Here is a 17295-nt window from a genome sequence, read left to right on the forward strand (position 1 = left end):
AACAAAGCCAAAAGGGTAAAAGAAAAAATCAATTTCAAATAAATCCTTAAGGATTTAAATAAAAATTAAAATTGTGAACCGGTATGGTCGAAATTCGAAAGAATTGATGCACCAGGTACCATGGCCTTCGAGTAGGCGTTGAATTCTCATTCAATGTCCGGGAACGTGTTGTGTCGCCCGCTACAATGAAAGAAGACGTGTGCGCGAATCAGCAAAGCAGCAAATGGTTGCTCCAACTCTATCTCTTCCAACGCAGACAGAATTCCCGCGCATAGAAAGAACGCATATGGAACGCTCTGTGTCCATGTTTTTTCCCAAAATGGTATCGTTTCACTCCTGGTTAGTCTTCTTCCTCGTGATGAAGAACAAATAAGGACGAATCCCATCTTTGATTTGTCAAAGATGGAACTTTGGTGATAGTCCACCATATAGGCTCATTTGAAAACCGAAATGATCACCCTACCACGGTGATCATTTCACCTACGATCATAGACTTCATCATGGCCTGATCGGGAAAGTTGAACCAAGAACACCAAAACCGTCATTGATGCCTTTTTACTAAATTTAAGCAACTTTCTTCCTGAACCAAAGAAAGCCTCAATTTGAATTTTCATAAAATCTGCCATTGAAGCTTCAAGCTTCTTGATTTTTCAAATTTCTATACCAGGCCTTAAAGATCGTATTCAGACATTCAAAAAACATCCTTAAGGTATAAGGAGTGTTCTTTAATCCTTTGTAAATTTTTTTTGGGGAAACGGTTAAAATCAATTCATTAAAATCCAAAACTGATAGGGTCAAGACTAAAAGCTAGACAATTTTTAGCTATGATTAAATGATGACAATCAAACGACCCTAAAGAACCTGATTAGTAGCAATCAAACATACAAGAAACAGATATTCTAAACAATGATTATAAACTGTAATAAATTTTAATTATCCCAATTAGGATTTTTATTTCCATACCAACCTGATGTTTCAACATGTTGTCTTCCCCCTGTCCTTCCTCTTCCCCTTCCCCTTCCTCTTGCAATGAAAGGGGATGAACTGAAGAGGTTGATGAATACTGCCTATTCTTATTTTGATTTCTTTCTTTATATGAACCCATTCTGATTTGATAGAAAGAATTATTATTTAGGATTCTAGGGCTCTTCACTTATTTGTTCTCAACTTGAATTTTTATATCACTGTCTTTATTTCCTTCAACTACAAATTTAGAATCTTCGGCAACTTTGGATTCCTCTATATCAACCTTGGAATTATCTTCTTCCTCTTGATTAACCTGAGTATCTTTCTCTATATTTTCATCAGCAACAACTTCAACTTGATTTGATTGAGAATCCTCAACTATCTCTTCAAAATTATTAGGTTGAGGTTCCACCTCCTTCTTTGTATTGTTTTCTTCTTGTACAAAATTCTCTTAATCTTCTGTTTCCTATTCTTTAACCACATTTTTCTCTTTATATAGAAACCTCTGTTCATTTGCCTACATCTCTACTTTCTGGCCTTTTTGAATTTTCGGATCTTCTTCCTTAACCAAATCACATTTTGGGCTTACATGTTGGAAGGTATTGTGGAAAGAGCATTTGTCTAGCCTCCACTCATAAGTGATTAACATGACAATAGGTTTTCCTTTTCTATCTACTACGGTCATACTTTTCGGTAGTGTACTTCTAAGATGCACCTCAATTCTAATTGGATCCATGTATAATGGTCTACCCAATAAACCTGCAAAATGACTAAGTGCTTCTGAATTATACATATGTACAGGTATATTCCAAAGCTTGAACCATATATGTGCAGTTTTTTGGCTTACTCAATAGGTTCAAGTCTTCAAACCATTTTTACAATTTCATACAATTGGATCCTATATATGTATGCCCATTTTTTAGAATTTCCTCCAAATTAGATCCCTTCTTGAATTTAAGGAAATATAAATAATGGACATTTGCTGAAATCTTCTTCAACCCTTTTCCTTCCCATTGTTTCAATAGTGCATCTTTAGTAATTGGGAAGGATACTCTACTTTTTCCTATGTAGTTTCCCACAACTACATTTTTCAATTCCTTTATACAGTTTTCCCCTAATTCAGTAGGCAATTTAAATTCAAATGGAGAATTCAATACCTCCACTTTTGTGTGTATTTCCCGAGTAGATTTTCCTTTTATATGCATAATCTTCTGACTTTTTTTGTATTGTTGTGCTTCCAGACTTTATTAGTTTTGCATGTCGAGTTGCTCATGATAGTATATGACTTAGATTTGGGAGTCTTCATCAGCTCCTTCATTGTAGCAACTGACCATAGAACAATTTCTTCATATTCTTCTTTTTTCAACAGATTCCAGTCTTGAAGATAGTGGATATTGAGTTGAATTGTAATTTGTTGTTCTTTCTCATTATTGATGACAATTTCTCCCCTTTTGACATGCATAAGAACCTATTTAATTTGATTCTTTAGCCCATCAACTCTTTCCTTATAGCGTATCTTCCAAACTCCTTCATTATTCCCTAGTTTTCCTGCATCATTTTTAACAGGAATTTTCCCAATAGTAGTTGGAGAACATTGCTTACTTGTGTTGGTATCCTGCTGTTCTTTGTAAACTTCTTTAGTAATTTTTTCAATTTCTTTGACAACTGCTTCTTTGATTCCTTCCAGCACAAAATTCCTAACTTCTTTAGATTTATTACTTTTATTCTTTCCTTTCCCCGTAATGGCAAAAACAGAGAAAAAGAACAGAGTAATTGCAGAAAACCTAAAAAATGATCACAGATAAATTGCAATCAACGGAAAATTCCAACGATATTCACAAATATACAAAAAACCCTAGACTAGAGAAAATTAATTGCCTACTTATGACGCAAGACAATATTGTGTCGTCCGTGTAGATCGGGTTGTACCGCTTGTGTCAATCGTGTTATCCATTCCGATCGCGCTACCTTTGATAAATGGTGATTGTGTTGCCGATTTGATGACTTCCGATTCAAGACAATATCGTATCACCTGTGACAATCGTGTTGTATGTGCCTATTGTGTTGTCGTGCCGTGATATGCCACTTGTGCCGATCGCGCTGACCTTTTTTGATCCTTGGTAAACTTTCAATCACCCTCTAATTCAATCTTCTACATTGAAATTAAAATTTTATATTTTAGTTTTCATAAGTTTGTATACTGCCTAGTTGTTGGATTTCTTCATAGAAAACGATCCTAGGATCATTTGAAAGCTTTTTATCAAAGCTAAAACAGATCAATCGATATAAAATAGAAAACCCCAAATTTGAATTTGAAAATTCCAAAATCGGGTTTTCTATTTTTCAGTTAATCCTCATGAACATCAGCTCAAAAAACTTCCTAACATGTTTCTAATAATGTTGTGAACCCATTTCGATCATGTTTGATCAAAATCAAAAATTTTAGAATAAATAAAAATTTTAAGCTCTTAAATTGATCAAAATGAACCATTAGTGTTCATATTTTGATATCAATCAATCATATGAAGTATAATGTAATTATCGTGAAGCTCCTTACATTTCATTAAACTCTAAAAATCAAAAACCCAGTTTTTTGCCTTCAAATTAGTTTGAACAAATTGAGCATATTTTAGTTCGAATGATACATTGGGATGATGTTCATAATGTTCCTAAAAGCATTGTGAAGCTAATTGGGCCTTTAAATTGAAGAATCTAAACCACTATCAAAATTGAAAAACCTACAATTTTAATATTCTTGAGAACCAAATGGTCTGATCGACCGAGAAATTTTTACGAAGAACGAGAGGTATGACCAAGAAATTTCGAAACCGAGAGGTCCAATTGAGGAATTTCATCTAGGATCGAGATGTCCGACCGAGAATGTTTGACATCCGACCGAGGATTTTCGAACCTAAGACCGAGAAGTCCAATCGAGAAATTTCGATCATGACCGAAAGATCTGACCGAGAAATTACAACTAGGACCGAGAGATCCGATTGAGAAATATCGACTAGGACCAAGAGGTCCGTCAAGAAATTCTAATTTGGACCGAGAGTTCCGATGAAGGAATTTCAGTTAGGACCGAGATGTCCAACCGAGAATGTTCTACATCCGACCGAGGATTTTTGAATCTAGGACTAAGAGGTCTAATCGAGGATTTTAGACTTAGGACTAGGAGGCTATAGCACCTAACCGCGGATACCAACCTCGACAGAGGGATTCCAATCCAGGACTGATGGTCTAAGACCCCGACCGATAAAAACGCACCCAAGACCATGGACATCGATAATATGGCCTGTTTGGATGCTTTTTTCAATTTCCAAAATTACTTTTTGTAATTTTGGGACTTCAAACCATTTTCTAAAAATCCAAAAAAAAATAGAAAATAATTTCAAAATATTTTTGAATATTTTCCACAAAAATATTTATATAAGGAATCATTTGTGATTTATTTTTAAAGTCTAATGTCTTTTAAACTGATATTCTTGAAGTATATTTTTTCTTAGTCATCATTATCGGCAATAGGTATCAAAATTTAAATATTGTTGTTACAATTATAAATATGCGCAAACATGCGCATGTCTAGGACCGAAAAAATAATTTGTTAAAATAAAACGTTATACAACCAATTTTCAAAGGTCAAACTTTATAAAGTAGAGACCGTTTTAAACGGGTATAGATGATGAAGCGCGAAATCCCTTTTCTATGTATCACCAAATGACGAACTAAAAAAAACTCAAATGAAAAATATGTTTGTATACGTACATCTTTTATTGATTTTAAATAAATAATCTTGTAAATTAATTATTTTTAATTAATTTAATTAATGATTTCTAAAAATTAAATTTTAATTTGATCCTTTAAAAATTTAAAAGATTAAATATATATAAAATAATTTAATAATTAAAATTATATATATTAATAAAATTAATGATTAAATATAATATATATAATAATAGTCATTATATTTAACCAAAATAATTAACAAAAGGGAAATTTGTGACTTATCTAAAGTTTGAGGGAAGATTTATTTTAAAAAATAATTTAAAGCTAAAAATAAGCGATTAGATTAATTGGAGGGCCACCATGTAATTTGCCTAATTATGTTTATTTTTTTGAATGTAAATTTTATTTGCCCTATTTTCAAAATAATAGTATTATATTTAATAGTATTAAAATAGTATTTTGAATTTATATATTGAAAATAACTGAAAGAATGAATTAAAATCTAATTAAGGATTAATTATTGTGATAAATAAATTTTAAGGAAATTTTCCAAAATTCTAAAAATAATTTGAGTATAAAATATTATATTTATTTTACTTAAATTAGACCAAAGAAGGGGTTAAAAATATTTAACCATAATTTATTTAAGATTTATGTTTAATTCATAACTTAAACCAATTAAATAAAATACCTTAAAATTCCCAAAATAAATTAAATATGATCATATTTGTTATGATGATTCTAGAAATATTTTTTTTATGAAATTTTTGTTTAAAAAAATATATTTAAAAGGGACTAAAAATCGATTTTTAATAACCTTTTAAATAAAATTATAATTTTATAATCCTGAGTAGCTGAAATTGTGTTTAATCTATGTAGCAGGATTCTTGATCGTCAAATGAGCGTCCAGATCTCTTCCAACAGCCCATACGCTCCCACGCAACAGGGTGTAAAGGAGCCACGCGCACGCGCCCGTATTGAATCAACTAACGGGATGGACTAACCCTGTTAGTCAATATAGCTGATCGCGGACAGAACACAGATGGAGTCAGGAGAAACGATGTCGTTTCAACCGTCTTCTTCGTTGGAACGCTGCGCTCGCTAGAATCGCAACCTCTTTGGCGTCCAACCTTCCTAAAGCTCTAGTTTCCTCCACAGGCGATAAAATCTCTTGATTGTTTTGGCCACGTGACCCTCTAGTCAGCGCCTACGTTTCCCCCTTATCCTCCAGCCTTATCCCATTGTAGATAAGGTTGTCATCTACCGGATAGGATTTTAGGAATTAGCTCATATGAGGTTAATTTCGTCTTAAATTAACCCTTCTCAATCAACCTTCCCCTAATAGAAATACCCACTACCCTTCCACTAACAAATCATCAAACAATATCCATCAAATACACCCCAATTCACTTCGGACCAAGAGCTGCAAATTCCAGCCAAGAATAGTTTTTGTTAAAACATTCTCCGGTGATTCAAGCTTCGATCCAGGCTTCTTGATCACTTACAACTCCTCTCATGAGTGTTCTCCTGCTATTGGTATGAATTTAAAAGACTTGAATTTCGATTTGTAATTGAAAGTTTTGAATTTTTTCAAGTTTTCTTGTTTGATCAGTTTGATCTTATTCTAATTCTTGATCATGTGTTATATTTGTTTAGAATCATTACGTATGTCATTTATAAGGTTTTTTTTAGAAAGAAACAAGATCAAATATACCAAAAATAAAATTTTGAAAATTTTGGTTTAAAAATTGATTTTTTAAAAAGTTTGTGTTCTTGGTTTAAATTTGGAGTTTTTGATCCAAATTGTTGTTATACATGTTTGTAAACATGTTTGGATAATTTACAAGTAAGTGTAATCACGTTTTGATAATGTTGGATCAAACTGAAATTTTAAAAATAAAGTTTAAAACTGGATTTTTAAAATTTTGTGTTCTTGTTTCTAATTTGGATTTGTTGATTCAATTAGTTGTAATAAATGTTTGTAAAGATGTTTGAATGATTTCCAAACATTTGTAATCAAGTTTTGATCATGTTTGATCAAACTGAAATTTAAGAAAAAAAAAACATGAAATTCTTGAATTTTGAAATTTCATGTTCTTGTTTTTAATATGGATTGATCCAATTCGTTGTTATACATGTTTGTTAAAATGTTAGGATAAATTCTAAGTAATTTTCATCACTTTGATCAGGTTTGATAATATTGAGTTTTAAAAAAAAAATAGATTTTGATTCAACTTTCAAAAACAGTTTTAATGATGTTATGATGTTCTTATTTCGGTTTATATTAACTATATGCATCATTTCAAATATAATGGAACAAAAATCAGGCCTTGAAATGGCCTAATTTAAAATATCCCAAAATTTAACTTAGAAATGGTGTTTTAAAATTGATCATTGTAAGAACTTTAAAATCGCAATTTATGTTGAGTTTTTTTTTATCTTCATGATCATATGAACTTACTGTAGCTTACGGATCTTGATTTCATCATCTCAATCAAAGATTTATAAGTTAGGATCTGATCCTAAGATTTATAACTACGACCGAGAATTGCGACCGGTATTCTTCAGTTAGGATCGAGGGCCAAGATTGGTGTTCTTCAGCTAGGACTAAGGATTAAGACCGAGCTTTCTAAACTATTAGAACTGAGGACTAGGACCGAGAAATCTAACCTAGGACCGAGCCTCCACTTAACCTAGGTCCGAGAAAACATAACCTTAAGATGTAGCCTCCTTTAGATTAGGACAGGCAAACTTGACCATAACCCTATATCTATGATCGATAAACCTAACCCTAAACATACACCTAAGACCGATAGCTACCTAACCCTAGGACCGAGCACCTAGACCAACAAACTTAACCCGGGAACGAGCTTCCCCGGTCGTCGACCAAGCCATCCGAATTTAGGATCGAGCCTCCCAAGCCCAGGACTGAGCACTTCGGTCCCTTGACCCATATGACCGAGCGTTGGTCCGAACCACCCTAGTCTTAATCGAGCCCAACCGAGTCCACATCGGCCAAACCGAACCCAAACCCTAGGACTTTGGTCCAATGGCCTATTTGGTTCCACTTTTCAAAATCTAAAATTATTTTTGTAATTTTGGAACTCGAACCCATTTTCAAATAATCTCGAAAGTTCGGAAATTATATTTTTCAAATTTTTGAGATATCGCCTAAACCATTGTTTTAGATAAGCCCGTTTGGAATGTATGTTTAAATTATGACATTCTCATCTGGTATTTTCAGGTTTTGTTAAATTTGAACATCGACACAACATGTACACACCTCTTCTTTGAATAATTTTGTACAATTATTTAAAACCTATCTTCATTTAGGACATATAGACTACTAATTAAAGATAAGGAATGTTAAAATTAGATTTATAGAAGCCAGACTTTGTTTATTTTAAAAGAATTTTGAAAACGAACTATTTTTTTAGAAACTCTAGTATAAATACGTTTGTACACGTATTATTTTATTGATTTTCATAAAATCTCTTGCAACTCGGATTTTAAAATAAATAATTTTTAAATTGATTATGTTTAATTAATTTAAATCGGGTTCAGGTTAAATTGTTATTTAACCTCCCAGATTATTAAAGTTTAAACAAAGGATTAATTGATTTTACATAACTAATTTCTTACCACATCTAGGTATTTTCAAAAAAAATTAAAAACTAAATGTTTTATTTTAAAAGAGGCATGGAATTCAAACCAATGTTGAAACACATCAACCTTGAGCTTCCCTCGATAGTCCTTCTATATTGCCATGTGTCTCTCTACACGTACTAAGTTATGGAACGGGACATAGACCGGGTTACCCTTACAGCTCTCTTGGCGACTTTGTTGGGGATTATACTTTTTATTTTAAAAATGAATAAAATAAACCAAACTCTGGCTATTTATAAATTTTTATTTATAATATTCCACACTCAAAATAGTCCACCTCACGGTGTCTATCACCCCAACAGATACTAAGGTTTTTCCATGTACCTAGGTTTTACCGTAATAAATACCAAACAGGTATATCACCCGGGATTACGTGAAGGAGTACCAAACCAGAATTATGTACTCCTATCAATTATATGAAGACCAATAATATCGGTCTGTTAGGTAAGATTGTTCATACACAATCCCGTTATTTCAAACCATGTTATTCAACAAGTAGCCTAAACTTTATTTGTTGATATATGTGAAATTGGTTGTACACATTCCCTTCTTTTCCAAACCCCGTTAGTCAACAGGTAACCTAAAATTCAATTTATTGATAGGTAAGTGAGATTGTTCGTACACAATCCTGTTATTCGAAACATTTTTAGTCAACAAGTAATCGAAATCCTATATGTTGATAGGCATGTGAGATTGTTCGTACACAATCTCGTTATTCCAAACCCTATCGCTCGATAGGTTGAGACGTCGTTAATACACGACTCCTCTTAAAACCCTATCTCTCGATAGGTCGAGATGTTGTTCATACACGACTCCTTCTCTCAAACCCCTATCTTTTGATTTGTAGAAACGTCGTTTATACACGACTCCTTCTCTCAACACCCATTCTCTCAATAGGTCGAGACGTCATTCGTACACGACTCCTCCTCTCAAAACCCTATCTCTTGATAGGTCGAGACATAATTTGTACATGACTCCTTCTCTTAAAACCCTCTCTTGATAGGTCGAGACATTGTTCGTACACGACTCCTTCTCTCAAATCCCTATCTCTCGATAGGTCGAGTCGTCGTTCGTACACGATTCCTTCTCTTAAAACTCTATCTCTCAATAGGTCGAGATGTCGTTTGTACACAACTCCTTCTCTTAAAATCATATCTCTCAATAGGTCAAAACGTCATTCGTACACGACTCCTTCTCTCAAAACCATATCTCTCGATAGGTCGAGACATCGTTCGTACACAACTCCTTCTCTTAAAACCCTATCTCTCGATAGGTGGAAACGTCATTCATACATGACTCTGTCACCAAAACTCTATATGTCAATAGGTCAAAATGTCGTGCATGATTCTTTCACTCAAACCCTATCTGTCTATAGGTCAAAATGTCGTGCAAGACTCTTTCACCCAAACCCTATTTGTCGATAGGTCAAGACGTTGTTCGTACACAACCCCGTCACCAAAACCTTATCTTTCTAAAGGTCTAGACGTCATTTGTCCAAGACTTTGTCACCAAAACCCTATATGTCGATAGGTCGAAATGTCGTTCGTACATGACTTTGTCAGAAGACAAAACCCAGTCTTCCAAACATGTATTCTCATGAAATCCTATATGTCCATAGGTACTCTCAAAACCTTATATGTCGATGGATATTCATAAAACCATTTCTTCTAAACATCTAATTCTCAAACCCTATTTATAGATAGGTACTCGAAACCCTATTTCCAAGTTGTTCATTCTCAAACAATATATGTTGATAGGTACACAAAACCCTGTCTTCCAAACATGTATTCTAAAAAATGATATATGTAGATAGATACTCTCAAAACCTTATCTATTAATAGGTATTCCCAAAACCTTGTCTTCTAAAACGGTAATTCTCAAACCCTATTTGTCGATAGGTACTCGAAATCCTGTCCTCCAAACAATTAATTCTTAAACCCTATATGTCGATAAGTACTAGAAACCTTGTATTCCAAATAGGTAATTCTCAAACCCTATATGTTGATAGGTACTTGAAACCCTGTCCTCCAAATAAGTAATTCACAAACCTTATATGTCGATAGGTACTCGAAACCATATTCTCCAAATAGGTAATTCTTAAACCATATATGTCGATAGGTACTTGAAACCATGTCCTCCAAATAGGTAATTCTCAAACCATATATGTCGATAGGTACTCAAAACCATGTCCTTCAAAGAGGTAATTCTCAAACCCTATCAATCAATAGGTACTCAAAACCTTCTACTCCAAATAGGTAATTTTCAAACCCTATGTGTCAATAGGTACTCGAAACATTGTCCTCCAAACAGGTAATTCTCAAACCCTATCTCTTGATAGGTACTCGAAACCCTATCCTCTAAATAGGTAATTCTCAAACCCTATCGCTCAAAATAAGTACTCAAAACCCTATCCTCCAAATAGGTAATTCTCAAACGCTATCTTTGATTGATTGAGTACTTAAAAAATGATAAATAATGTTAGAACTCAAAACTGCATTCTAAAACTGTAGACAATATTTTAGCAAATATTATTTCACCATCCTCTCTAATGAACGTAAATAGTTGTTAGATTTTAGGATCGATAATAGTGTTATAATTCACACATCATTTAGGTGAGGATGGTAGAGGACGATAATCAACTTTCATTTTGAGAGAATTTATTAAGTTCTACTTGTTGAAGCCAACTTTTCTTTTGGAGAAAAATTATTGAGTTCTACTTGCTGAAGCCTTAAGTCTAGACTAACCATAGTAACATCGTACATGACTCTATATTTTTAATTCAGTTATCTTCTAGGTGTATGCTATTTCTTTTTATCTAATGAATAACAAAACATGTTTATTAAATGCATAATTAGTGAATATTGAAGTCTATATACCTGTCTAGCCTCTCAAGAAGAATTGAATACTAATTAAGAATTATTTCAAACCAATTTTTACATTTAACATAAATTTGTATAGATAATATATAATACATGGGATAAAATAGATGTATAAAAATATTATTTTTTTATAATATAATGGTTTAAAATATATAAAATATTTAAATGATATAGTTTAATAAAATATAAACATCTAATATATTATCCTATTAATTATATTTTTTTCAAAATAAAAATAAAAATATTTATAAAAAAAAATGTTGAATGTTTCAAATTTTTTACTAATTATAAATAAATAATTATCTATTAAATATAAACATATTATATATTAATGGTAACTAAATACATTTAAATTAAATATAACGTTTTATTTAATAATATATTAGAACATGTTATAATATTTATAATGATAACTTTTGTTAAAATATTTCATATTTAAATTTTTTAATATTTTTTATATAAAATTGTTATTTTATTGTTAGTCTTATATTTTAATTAATTTATTTTAATTTTATTATTAATATATAATATTTAAAATTAATTAAAAAAAAAATTATATTATTATTAGTTATTGTAATTATTATTAAAATTTTATTTTAAATTATTCATTAATATTATTTAAATAATTGAAATTATTTATTTAATAAATAAAAAAAAATTAGTATTATGTTAATAATAAAATAACTTATAATATAATTATAATATATATATATATAATATTATAATTATAATTGGGAGGTGCTTTTCTCACCTTGTTATTCCCTCTAGACTCACTCCTTATTTACCTCGAAAATTACTTATTTATCCATATCATTTTTATATATTTATTTTCTTATTTTATTTATTTTACTTATTTAATTTTATTTAATTATTAAGTTTTTTATCATTAAATATAATTAATTAATTAATTTTTAATATATTTTTTCTACTTTATTTTTTTAATTAAAATTACAAAATATTATTATTTTTATATTATAATTGTTTAAAATATATTAAATATTGAAGTCGGTCTTAATTTAATAAAATATAAATATATAATATTTTATTATATTAATTATATATATATATATATATATATATATTAAAATACTTAAAGAATGATTCATTTTATCAGTCCTAATTTAATAAAATATAAATATATAATATTTTATTATATTAATTATATATATATATATATATATTTTAAAATACTTAAAAAATGATACATTTTTTTTATAAATAAAATAATCAAATAAAATAAAGTTTATAAAATATTAAATATTAATAATTAGTCAAATTAAAATTAAACATATATTTTAAACAATTATAATATTAAAAAAATAATATTTTGTAATTTTAATTAAATAAATAAAGTAGAAAAAAATATATTAAAAATTAATTAATTAATTATATTTAATAATAAAAAAACTTAATAATTAAATAAAATAAAATAAGTAAAATAAATAAAACAAATAAAATAAATAAAATAAATAAAATAAGAAAGATAAATATATAAAAGTGATAGGGATAAATAAGTAATTTTGAAGGTGAATGAGAAATGGGGCTTTGAGTGTGAATAAGAGAGGGGTGGGAGAAGCAAAAATAGGAGAGTGGAGATAATGTGAGAGAAAATGTATCACTCCGGAATGAGATTCATTCCTCCCCCAATTTAGTGAGAATTGGATTAATCATGTATCTGGGAATCAGATTAATATCCTAGAATCAAAATCTCCACCCAAACATCTCAATTCTTTCCATTTCCCATATCTTGAGTACGAAAACTCATACCAAGCATGCCCTAAAAAGAATTAAAAAGAATAGAATAAAGATTGCAATCATACAACTATTGATACAATTATTAATCAGAAATTGAAAAGGCCAAAGGAAATGAGTTTCACTCACTCCTCTGTTGCATACACATAAATTATAAATCTACCTAAAAAATATTATTTTCATATAAAGTCAACAATAATCAAAATGCAATGTAATAACTATAATAATACCAATTTAATATTTCTTAGGATAAGCAACAAAATTCATTATTAATAAAATAAAATTGTTAATACCAACTTAATATTTCTCAAATAAGCAACAAAATCCCAACATAATATTTCTCAAATAAGCAACAAAATCCATTATTAATAAAATAAAATTGTTAATAGTAACTTAAATTGTTGTAGTAATGCAAGGATAGAATGTAATGCCACGTACAATCCTTTGATGTGCCATTCCTCTAGGAAGTATTGACCTTGAAACTTGCAACCATTCTTTCTTTGAAACATCATAAGTAACCAACATGTTCATTTTTTCAAATCTAAACCACAACATGATCAAGTCTTTGTTACCTACACCAATCATGTTATTGTTCTTCCGATACAATTCCATGCACCACTCACTTGGCATTGTGTCAACCTGTTTCCATTGTAAAGTTTTTTTTTCTAACTCCCAAATGCAAACAGAAACACACGGTTTTATGCCAATCAATATTGAACCAACCAGCATGATTCGTCCCCCACATTCAACGATAAATCGGTCATCCATAAAAATATAAGGATCCGGGACTAAGATATGATTCCAAATGCCCGACAAGATATTGTAAGAGACCATACCATCTGGAATCGAACACATAAAGTAGAGACAACCATCGACATAGATAGCTTGTGAACGCATGTTCAAAATCAATGGCATGTTTATGCTCGGCATGGCTCCTGATTTATACCACGTATTCTCAATTGAGTCATAAATTATGTACTGACCGTTGTTACTGAAGCAGAGCATCTTGTAGCCCTCGGCTAAGGATTTTCCATTCATCCACATTCCCACTGCTACTCCAGACCAACCCATGTTTGACCAAGCCGGAAGCTCCTTGAGTGTTTGAGTAAGCGGGTTACCAACGAAGAAACGTGTTTGATTAATATCTGTCAAACAAACAATACCGCCAACGGAAGCTAGAGGGAAGATAAACAGCTTCTCTCGGAAAGAATGTAATTTTAAACGATACCATTTGTTCGAGGAGGGATCGTACATAAATGCGTTGTTTACACTGTTTTTGGTGATAGTGTAGAACCAAGGTTGAGTGATGGAAAGTTTAGCATATCGTTCCTGAAAGGTATGGGAAGTCAACATGGTGTTCCACTTTCTGCTAACTGAAAGGAAACGAAAGACAGTAACAATTGGTAATCTTTCCCCAACGACTTCAAAGAGGTCTTCCGGGAATTTCCCCCATATCTTTGGTGACATTTCATTAGACGAAGACATGGTCCACTTATTTCTACTTACTTTCCTAGTAGGCGTTTCGTCTGACTCCATCATTTTCAAGGTTAATATTTTTTATTCTTCAATATGGAGCTCAATTATTGATCATCATCAACCTTCTATATGAGAAGCTGTAAAATGGAAAGATAATTAAATAATCGTTAAATCTAAATAATAAAAAATGAATTAAAACAAATATGAGAATTGAAATTGAACAACGGAATCTTATTTCTAATTTACCCTAAATAAACATAACTTAACATTAAATATGATAATAAGATTTATTTACAATATATTCAAGGATCTATGCAAGATAGATATGACACAATCACATACCCTAAATGTTTTCAAACACTAAGACGTCAATATATGATTAAGACAAATTAGTATGATAAAAGAATTATACTCTGAATGCTTCTATTTTGAATCAACCAAAATAAATTGTTTCGAATCACTTCAATAATTAATATTAAGGTATCCTTTATTTCATTATCACAATGCAGGTCTTTCATAACAATGACTAACACCTAACAATCAAAAGACAATGCAAGTCTTTTCAAATACGTACTTGGGGAAATGCAAACTTAAAAACATAGTATATACTCTACTCAATATCCAACAAGAAGAAGATTTCTGAGTTTTTTTTTGTTGTTGAAGAAGTCAGTCCAATAAGTTAGTAAATATGTCTTTTTAGGAATTAGTTTTGTTTAATTTAGTTTTTTTTCAGGTAACCGATAAGTTAGTAGTGAATCCTATATTTCTGCTTTTTAAGTAACACCACAAAATTAGTAGTGATTCCTATTTTACTATTTATGTAAGACTATAAATAACCATCTTTTTTCAACTATTAAATAACAAGGAATTGAGAGTTGACTACTTTACCAGCTCATGCAAAGAAGGTGGGAGTAAAATGGGTCTACAAAACAAAGTTGAATAAAAATGGAGAAGTGGAGAAGCTCAAATCCATTTGATAGCAAAAGGGTACACTCAAGAGAATTTAGTGGATTATGAAGAAGAATTTGCTCTTGTGGCACGACACGCTTAAAGACAGTTCTTTTGGTGATCTTCTTCCAGCACAAAAGGAATTGAACATATTTTAGTTTGATATTAAGTCAAATTTTATAAATAGAGAGCTCAGTGAAGAAGTTTTTATAGAACAACCATCTAATTATGTGGTAAAAGAAGAATAATAATATAAATTCTACAAGCTGAAGAAAGCTCTTTATGGACTTAAGCAAGTTCCATGAACCTGGTATAGTCGTATAAAAGCATATTTTAACAGAGAAGGTTTTTCTTCAATGTCCTTATGAATATACACTTTTTGTCAAGATGGGAGTTGAATGTAAAATTATCATCGTCTATATCTATGTTGATGATATCATATTCACTAGTAATGATGAAGTGATGTTTAACAAATCCAAGAGTTCAATGATGTAATAATTAGACATGACAGACCTTGGACAGATAAAGTATTTTTTTGGGATATAATTGATATAGAAGAAAGAATGCATTTTTATAAGGAGAGGTCTATTGTACCACAACATGAACCTTCTCCTGTACCATAAGACACAAATCTTTAATGTGTTAAGGTTGAGAAATAAGATTTTGTCTTGTGGTACATGAGAGGACCATGCTTTCGTACATCAGATTCCCTATCATTTTTATATATAAGAAAAATTACATATAATAGATACTAATGAAATTTGGAATAGCTAATTCCAATGAAATTCATAAGCTAGTTGATCCTGATTCTCAAATTTTAAATATGAGAGTGAAAATAAGGTTTTAACAGTTCGTACAAATAATTAATTGGTAGTCTCATGCATCTTACATGCATCTTACAGCCACACGACCTAATATTATGTTTGTTGTGAGCCAACATACATGATATATGGAATGTCATACATAACATTATCACAATTCAACAAAAAGAGTATTATGATACTTGAAAGGGATGTATGATAATGATATTCTCTACAAGAAGGGAGGAGATATAAAGCTTGAAAGCTACACAGATAATGACTATGCTAGTGATTTGGTATGTTGTTTTGTCTTAAATATCAAAGAAGCATGAAATTGTTACATTGTCCACAACTGAAGCAAAATTTGTTGCAACAACTTCAACAGTAACTCAAGCAATCTAGCTACGAAGAATTTTAGAGTATCTTCATCAGTTAGAGAATGATGAATGCACAAATATACTCTGCAATAACACTTTAAGCATCGATTTTTCTAAGAATCCACTTTTATATGGTCATAGAAAACACATTGATGTCAGGTTTCATTTTATTCAAGATCTTACTAATGAAATAGTTGTTATGTTAGCTCATTGTTCTAGTCAAAATCAAGTTGTCGATATAATGACTAAACTACTTAAATTGAATGTGTTTGTGAGGCTTAGAGGCTTGCCTAACATGTGTTCTATATCATTCTAAACCGAATTACATTATTCAATTTAAGGGAGGAAATGTTGAAGTGGTCAGTCCAATACGTTAGTGATAGTCGAGTTTTTAACCTATATGTTATTTTAGGAATTATTATGTTTAATTTAGTTTATTTTCAATGTAACCAGTAATACCACTAAGTTAGTAGTGTTTCCTATTTTTTAGTTTTTGTAAGGCTATAAATAGTCATCTCTTTTCAGTTATTGAATAACAATTATCTCTAAATGATTGCTTGATGGTTTCTAAACCCTATTATATGGTACGTGATATAAGATACATTTATCATAAACTATTTCTAATCCATCAAAGAGAGATAAATGACGAACAAACAGATAAGAACAAGATATATCTAGTATCAAATTGTTGGAGATGATATTAAA

General features: G+C 30.7%; 1 protein-coding gene across 1 annotated transcript; it reads right to left on the reverse strand.

Moving 5' to 3' along the window:
* Positions 1 to 2434: 2434 nt before the first annotated feature.
* LOC124913251 (F-box only protein 6-like) lies at positions 2435 to 14525 on the reverse strand. Its single transcript, XM_047453847.1, has 2 exons — positions 13465 to 14525; positions 2435 to 2750 (listed from the first exon to the last, which is right to left on the reverse strand). The coding sequence occupies exons 1-2, from the start codon at positions 14523 to 14525 to the stop codon at positions 2435 to 2437; spliced, it is 1377 nt and encodes a 458-aa protein (XP_047309803.1).
* Between the last annotated feature and the right edge of the window lie 2770 nt (positions 14526 to 17295).

The sequence above is a fragment of the Impatiens glandulifera genome, chromosome 8 (genome assembly GCF_907164915.1).
Source record: "Impatiens glandulifera chromosome 8, dImpGla2.1, whole genome shotgun sequence".
In the NCBI taxonomy this organism is placed as follows: Eukaryota; Viridiplantae; Streptophyta; class Magnoliopsida; order Ericales; family Balsaminaceae; genus Impatiens; species Impatiens glandulifera.

Coding starts and splice junctions, on each gene's coding strand:
- LOC124913251 (XM_047453847.1), bottom strand. CDS start 14,525: ATGGAGTCAGACGAAACGCCTACTAGGAAAGTAAGTAGAAATAAGTGG. Junction 2,751..13,464: donor GAATGGTTGCAAGTTTCAAG/GTCAATACTTCC, acceptor ATCATTTTTTAG/GTTTTCTGCAATTACTCTGT.